Here is a 7,500-nt window from a genome sequence, read left to right as displayed (position 1 = left end):
GGAGAGAGGAGAGGGGTTAGTACACTGGAGAGAGGGGTTAGTACACTGGAGAGAGGAGAGGGGTAAGTACACTGGAGAGAGGAGAGGGGTTAGTACACTGGAGAGAGGAGAGGGGTTAGTACACTGGAGAGAGGGGTTAGTACACTGGAGAGAGGAGAGGGGTTAGTACATTGGAGAGAGGAGAGGGGTTAGTACACTGGAGAGAGGGGTTAGTACACTGGAGAGAGGAGAGGGGTTAGTACACTGGAGAGAGGGGTTAGTACACTGGAGAGAGGAGAGGGGTTAGTACACTGGAGAGAGGGGTTAGTACACTGGAGAGAGGGGTTAGTACACTGGAGAGAGGAGAGGGGTTAGTACACTGGAGAGAGGAGAGGGGTTAGTACACTGGAGAGAGGAGAGGGGTTAGTACACTGGAGAGAGGGGTTAGTACACTGGAGAGAGGAGAGGGGTAAGTACACTGGAGAGAGGAGAGGGGTTAGTACACTGGAGAGAGGAGAGGGGTTAGTACACTGGAGAGAGGGGTTAGTACACTGGAGAGAGGAGAGGGGTTAGTACACTGGAGAGAGGAGAGGGGTTAGTACACTGGAGAGAGGAGAGGGGTTAGTACACTGGAGAGAGGGGTTAGTACACTGGAGAGAGGAGAGGGGTTAGTACACTGGAGAGAGGGGTTAGTACACTGGAGAGAGGAGAGGGGTTAGTACACTGGAGAGAGGGGTTAGTACACTGGAGAGAGGGGTTAGTACACTGGAGAGAGGGGTTAGTACACTGGAGAGAGGGGTTAGTACACTGGAGAGAGGAGAGGGGTTAGTACACTTGAGAGAGGGGTTAGTACACTGGAGAGAGGGGTTAGTACACTGGAGAGAGGAGAGGGGTTAGTACACTGGAGAGAGGAGAGGGGTTAGTACACTGGAGAGAGGGGTTAGTACACTGGAGAGAGGAGAGGGGTTAGTACACTGGAGAGAGGAGAGGGGTTAGTACACTGGAGAGAGGGGTTAGTACACTGGAGAGAGGGGTTAGTACACTGGAGAGAGGGGTTAGTACACTGGAGAGAGGGGAGGGGTTAGTACACTGGAGAGAGGGTTAGTACACTGGAGAGAGGAGGGGTTGGTACATTAGAGAGAGGAGAGGGGATAGTACACTGGAGAGAGGGGTTAGTACACTGGAGAGAGGAGAGGGGTTAGTACACTGGTGAGAGGAGAGGGGTTAGTACACTGGAGAGAGGGGTTATTACACTGGAGAGAGGAGAGGGGTTAGTACACTAGAGAGAGGAGAGGGGTTAGTACACTGGAGAGAGAAGAGGGGTTATTAAACTGGTGAGAGGAGAGGGGTTAGTACACTGGAGAGAGGAGAGGGGTTAGTACACTGGAGAGAGGAGAGAGGTTATTACACTGGAGAGAGGGGTTAGTACACTGGAGAGAGGAGAGGGGTTAGTACCCTGGAGAGAGGAGAGGGGTTAGTACACTGGAGAGAGGGGTTAGTACACTGGAGAGAGGAGAGGGGTTAGTACACTGGAGAGAGGAGAGGGGTTAGTACACTGGAGAGAGGGGTTAGTACACTGGAGAGAGGGGTTAGTACACTGGAGAGAGGGGAGGGGTTAGTACACTGGAGAGAGGGCTAGTACACTGGAGAGAGGAGGGGTTGGTACATTAGAGAGAGGAGAGAGGGGTTAGTACACTGGAGAGGGGTTAGTACACTGGAGAGAGGGGTTAGTACACTGGAAAGAGGAGAGGGGTTAGTACACTGGAGAGAGGAGAGGGGTTAGTACACTGGAGAGAGGGGTTAGTACACTGGAGAGAGGAGAGGGGTTAGTACACTGGAGAGAGGAGAGGGGTTAGTACACTGGAGAGAGGAGAGGGGTTAGTACACTGGAGAGAGGAGAGGGGTTAGTACACTGGAGAGAGGAGAGGGGTTAGTACACTGGAGAGAGGGGTTAGTACACTGGAGAGAGGGGTTAGTACACTGGAGAGAGGGGTTAGTACACTGGAGAGAGGGGTTAGTACACTGGAGAGAGGGGTTAGTACAATGGAGAGAGGAGAGGGGCTAGTACACTTGAGAGAGGGGTTAGTACACTGGAGAGAGGGGTTAGTACACTGGAGAGAGGAGAGGGGTTAGTACACTGGAGAGAGGGGAGGGGTTAGTACACTGGAGAGAGGGGTTAGTACACTGGAGAGAGGAGGGGTTGGTACATTAGAGAGAGGAGAGGGGTTAGTACACTGGAGAGAGGGGTTAGTACACTGGAGAGAGGAGGGGTTGGTACATTAGAGAGAGGAGAGGGGTTAGTACACTGGAGAGAGGGGTTAGTACACTGGAGAGAGGAGAGGGGTTAGTACACTGGAGAGAGGAGAGGGGTTAGTACACTGGAGAGAGGGGTTAGTACACTGGAGAGAGGAGAGGGGTTAGTACACTGGAGAGAGGAGAGGGGTTAGTACACTGGAGAGAGGGGTTAGTACACTGGAGAGAGGAGAGGGGTTATTACACTGGTGAGAGGAGAGGGGTTAGTACACTGGAGAGAGGAGAGGGGTTAGTACACTGGAGAGAGGAGAGGGGTTAGTACACTGGAGAGAGGAGAGGGGTTAGTACACTGGAGAGAGGAGAGGGGTTAGTACACTGGTGAGAGGAGAGGGGTTAGTACACTGGAGAGAGGGGTTAGTACACTGGAGAGAGGAGAGGGGTAAGTACACTGGAGAGAGGAGAGGGGTTAGTACACTGGAGAGAGGAGAGGGGTTAGTACACTGGAGAGAGGGGTTAGTACACTGGAGAGAGGGGAGGGGTTAGTACACTGGAGAGAGGAGAGGGGTTAGTACACTGGAGAGAGGAGAGGGGTTAGTACACTGGAGAGAGGGGTTAGTACACTGGAGAGAGGGGAGGGGTTAGTACACTGGAGAGAGGAGAGGGGTTAGTACACTGGAGAGAGGGGTTAGTACACTGGAGAGAGGGGAGGGGTTAGTACACTGGAGAGAGGAGAGGGGTTAGTACAATGGAGAGAGGAGAGGGGTTAGTACACTGGAGAGAGGAGAGGGGTTAGTACACTGGAGAGAGGAGAGGGGTTAGTACACTGGAGAGAGGGGTTAGTACACTGGAGAGAGGGGAGGGGTTAGTACACTGGAGAGAGGAGAGGGGTTAGTACACTGGAGAGAGGAGAGGGGTTAGTACACTGGAGAGAGGGGTTAGTACACTGGAGAGAGGAGAGGGGTTAGTACACTGGAGAGAGGAGAGGGGTTAGTACACTGGAGAGAGGAGAGGGGTTGGTACACTGGAGAGAGGGGTTAGTACACTGGAGAGAGGAGAGGGGTTAGTACACTGGAGAGAGGGGTTAGTACACTGGAGAGAGGGGTTAGTACACTGGAGAGAGGGGAGGGGTTAGTACACTGGAGAGAGGAGAGGGGTTAGTACACTGGAGAGAGGAGAGGGGTTAGTACACTGGAGAGAGGAGAGGGGTTAGTACACTGGTGAGAGGAGAGGAGTTAGTACACTGGAGAGAGGAGAGGGGTAAGTACACTGGAGAGAGGAGAGGGGTTAGTACACTGGAGAGAGGAGAGGGGTTAGTACACTGGAGAGAGGGGTTAGTACACTGGAGAGAGGAGAGGGGTTAGTACATTGGAGAGAGGAGAGGGGTTAGTACACTGGAGAGAGGGGTTAGTACACTGGAGAGAGGAGAGGGGTTAGTACACTGGAGAGAGGGGTTAGTACACTGGAGAGAGGAGAGGGGTAAGTACACTGGAGAGAGGAGAGGGGTTAGTACACTGGAGAGAGGAGAGGGGTTAGTACACTGGAGAGAGGGGTTAGTACACTGGAGAGAGGAGAGGGGTTAGTACATTGGAGAGAGGAGAGGGGTTAGTACACTGGAGAGAGGGGTTAGTACACTGGAGAGAGGAGAGGGGTTAGTACACTGGAGAGAGGGGTTAGTACACTGGAGAGAGGAGAGGGGTTAGTACACTGGAGAGAGGGGTTAGTACACTGGAGAGAGGGGTTAGTACACTGGAGAGAGGAGAGTGGTTAGTACACTGGAGAGAGGAGAGGGGTTAGTACACTGGAGAGAGGAGAGGGGTTAGTACACTGGAGAGAGGGGTTAGTACACTGGAGAGAGGAGAGGGGTAAGTACACTGGAGAGAGGAGAGGGGTTAGTACACTGGAGAGAGGAGAGGGGTTAGTACACTGGAGAGAGGGGTTAGTACACTGGAGAGAGGAGAGGGGTTAGTACACTGGAGAGAGGAGAGGGGTTAGTACACTGGAGAGAGGAGAGGGGTTAGTACACTGGAGAGAGGGGTTAGTACACTGGAGAGAGGAGAGGGGTTAGTACACTGGAGAGAGGGGTTAGTACACTGGAGAGAGGAGAGGGGTTAGTACACTGGAGAGAGGGGTTAGTACACTGGAGAGAGGGGTTAGTACACTGGAGAGAGGGGTTAGTACACTGGAGAGAGGGGTTAGTACACTGGAGAGAGGAGAGGGGTTAGTACACTTGAGAGAGGGGTTAGTACACTGGAGAGAGGGGTTAGTACACTGGAGAGAGGAGAGGGGTTAGTACACTGGAGAGAGGAGAGGGGTTAGTACACTGGAGAGAGGGGTTAGTACACTGGAGAGAGGAGAGGGGTTAGTACACTGGAGAGAGGAGAGGGGTTAGTACACTGGAGAGAGGGGTTAGTACACTGGAGAGAGGGGTTAGTACACTGGAGAGAGGGGTTAGTACACTGGAGAGAGGGGAGGGGTTAGTACACTGGAGAGAGGGTTAGTACACTGGAGAGAGGAGGGGTTGGTACATTAGAGAGAGGAGAGGGGATAGTACACTGGAGAGAGGGGTTAGTACACTGGAGAGAGGAGAGGGGTTAGTACACTGGTGAGAGGAGAGGGGTTAGTACACTGGAGAGAGGGGTTATTACACTGGAGAGAGGAGAGGGGTTAGTACACTAGAGAGAGGAGAGGGGTTAGTACACTGGAGAGAGAAGAGGGGTTATTAAACTGGTGAGAGGAGAGGGGTTAGTACACTGGAGAGAGGAGAGGGGTTAGTACACTGGAGAGAGGAGAGAGGTTATTACACTGGAGAGAGGGGTTAGTACACTGGAGAGAGGAGAGGGGTTAGTACCCTGGAGAGAGGAGAGGGGTTAGTACACTGGAGAGAGGGGTTAGTACACTGGAGAGAGGAGAGGGGTTAGTACACTGGAGAGAGGAGAGGGGTTAGTACACTGGAGAGAGGGGTTAGTACACTGGAGAGAGGGGTTAGTACACTGGAGAGAGGGGAGGGGTTAGTACACTGGAGAGAGGGCTAGTACACTGGAGAGAGGAGGGGTTGGTACATTAGAGAGAGGAGAGAGGGGTTAGTACACTGGAGAGGGGTTAGTACACTGGAGAGAGGGGTTAGTACACTGGAAAGAGGAGAGGGGTTAGTACACTGGAGAGAGGAGAGGGGTTAGTACACTGGAGAGAGGGGTTAGTACACTGGAGAGAGGAGAGGGGTTAGTACACTGGAGAGAGGAGAGGGGTTAGTACACTGGAGAGAGGAGAGGGGTTAGTACACTGGAGAGAGGAGAGGGGTTAGTACACTGGAGAGAGGAGAGGGGTTAGTACACTGGAGAGAGGGGTTAGTACACTGGAGAGAGGGGTTAGTACACTGGAGAGAGGGGTTAGTACACTGGAGAGAGGGGTTAGTACACTGGAGAGAGGGGTTAGTACAATGGAGAGAGGAGAGGGGCTAGTACACTTGAGAGAGGGGTTAGTACACTGGAGAGAGGGGTTAGTACACTGGAGAGAGGAGAGGGGTTAGTACACTGGAGAGAGGGGAGGGGTTAGTACACTGGAGAGAGGGGTTAGTACACTGGAGAGAGGAGGGGTTGGTACATTAGAGAGAGGAGAGGGGTTAGTACACTGGAGAGAGGGGTTAGTACACTGGAGAGAGGAGGGGTTGGTACATTAGAGAGAGGAGAGGGGTTAGTACACTGGAGAGAGGGGTTAGTACACTGGAGAGAGGAGAGGGGTTAGTACACTGGAGAGAGGAGAGGGGTTAGTACACTGGAGAGAGGGGTTAGTACACTGGAGAGAGGAGAGGGGTTAGTACACTGGAGAGAGGAGAGGGGTTAGTACACTGGAGAGAGGGGTTAGTACACTGGAGAGAGGAGAGGGGTTATTACACTGGTGAGAGGAGAGGGGTTAGTACACTGGAGAGAGGAGAGGGGTTAGTACACTGGAGAGAGGAGAGGGGTTAGTACACTGGAGAGAGGAGAGGGGTTAGTACACTGGAGAGAGGAGAGGGGTTAGTACACTGGAGAGAGGAGAGGAGTTAGTACACTGGAGAGAGGAGAGGGGTTAGTACACTGGAGAGAGGGGTTAGTACACTGGAGAGAGGAGAGGGATTAGTACACTGGAGAGAGGAGAGGGGTTAGTACACTGGAGAGAGGAGAGGGGTTAGTACACTGGAGAGAGGAGAGGGGTTAGTACACTGGAGAGAGGAGAGGGGTTAGTACACTGGAGAGAGGGGTTAGTACACTGGAGAGAGGAGAGGGGTTAGTACACTGGAGAGAGGAGAGGGGTTAGTACACTGGAGAGAGGAGGGGTTGGTACACTGGAGAGAGGGGTTAGTACACTGGAGAGAGGAGGGGTTGGTACACTGGAGAGAGGAGAGGGGTTAGTACACTGGAGAGAGGAGAGGGGTTAGTACACTGGAGAGAGGGGTTAGTACACTGGAGAGAGGAGAGGGGTTAGTACACTGGAGAGAGGGGTTAGTAGACTGGAGAGAGGAGAGGGGTTAGTACACTGGAGAGAGGAGAGGGGTTAGTACACTGGAGAGAGGGGTTAGTACACTGGAGAGAGGAGGGGTTGGTACATTAGAGAGAGGAGAGGGGTTAGTACACTGGAGAGAGGGGTTAGTACACTGGAGAGAGGAGGGGTTAGTACACTGGAGAGAGGAGAGGGGTTAGTACACTGGAGAGAGGAGGGGTTGGTACATTAGAGAGAGGAGAGGGGTTAGTACACTGGAGAGAGGGGTTAGTACACTGGAGAAAGGAGGGGTTGGTACATTAGAGAGAGGAGAGGGGTATCGTGTTATTTGTGGTTGTTTCTTGTTGCTTGTTGGTGTTTCCTTTTTTCGTTTGGTGTGTATGTGTGTATGTGTGCGTGTGTGTGTGTGTGTGTGTGTGTGTGTGTGTGTGTGTGTTTTGGTGTGTGCGTGTGTTTTGGTGTGTGTGAGTGTGTTTTGGTGTGTGCGTGTGTTTTGGTGTGTGTGAGTGTGTTTGTGTGTGTCTGTGTGCGTGTGCGCGTGTGTGTGTGTTTTACCTGCTTGTGGAAGGTGTGTGAACATGGTAGTGCTTGTATTCCATCGTCTCCCTGACTGAACTCCTTGTGACAAATCAGACACAAGGAATCTGCATCGCCCTGAAGACACACACACACACACACACACACACACACACACACACACACACACACACACACACACACACACACACACACACACACACACACACACACACACACACACACACACACACACACACACACACACACACACAA

The 7,500-nt window shown here is 52.7% G+C and overlaps 1 protein-coding gene across 2 annotated transcripts in view; it reads right to left on the bottom strand.

Moving 5' to 3' along the window:
- Positions 1–7,500, bottom strand: part of LOC115542223 (histone H3.v1-like) — a 12,490-nt gene that overhangs the window by 2,369 nt on the left and 2,621 nt on the right. Inside the window, exon 3 of one of the 2 annotated variants that reach the window (XM_030354381.1) lies at positions 7,264–7,362. In XM_030354381.1, the coding sequence (XP_030210241.1) occupies positions 7,264–7,362 (99 nt within the window). Of the gene's footprint in view, positions 1–7,263; positions 7,363–7,500 lie in introns of those variants that run through there. The other variant, XM_030354383.1, reaches the window with a different exon arrangement.

Source organism: Gadus morhua, chromosome 4 (genome assembly GCF_902167405.1).
Source record: "Gadus morhua chromosome 4, gadMor3.0, whole genome shotgun sequence".
Taxonomy (NCBI): domain Eukaryota; kingdom Metazoa; phylum Chordata; class Actinopteri; order Gadiformes; family Gadidae; genus Gadus; species Gadus morhua.
This window is presented reverse-complemented; position numbering and strand designations above follow the sequence as displayed.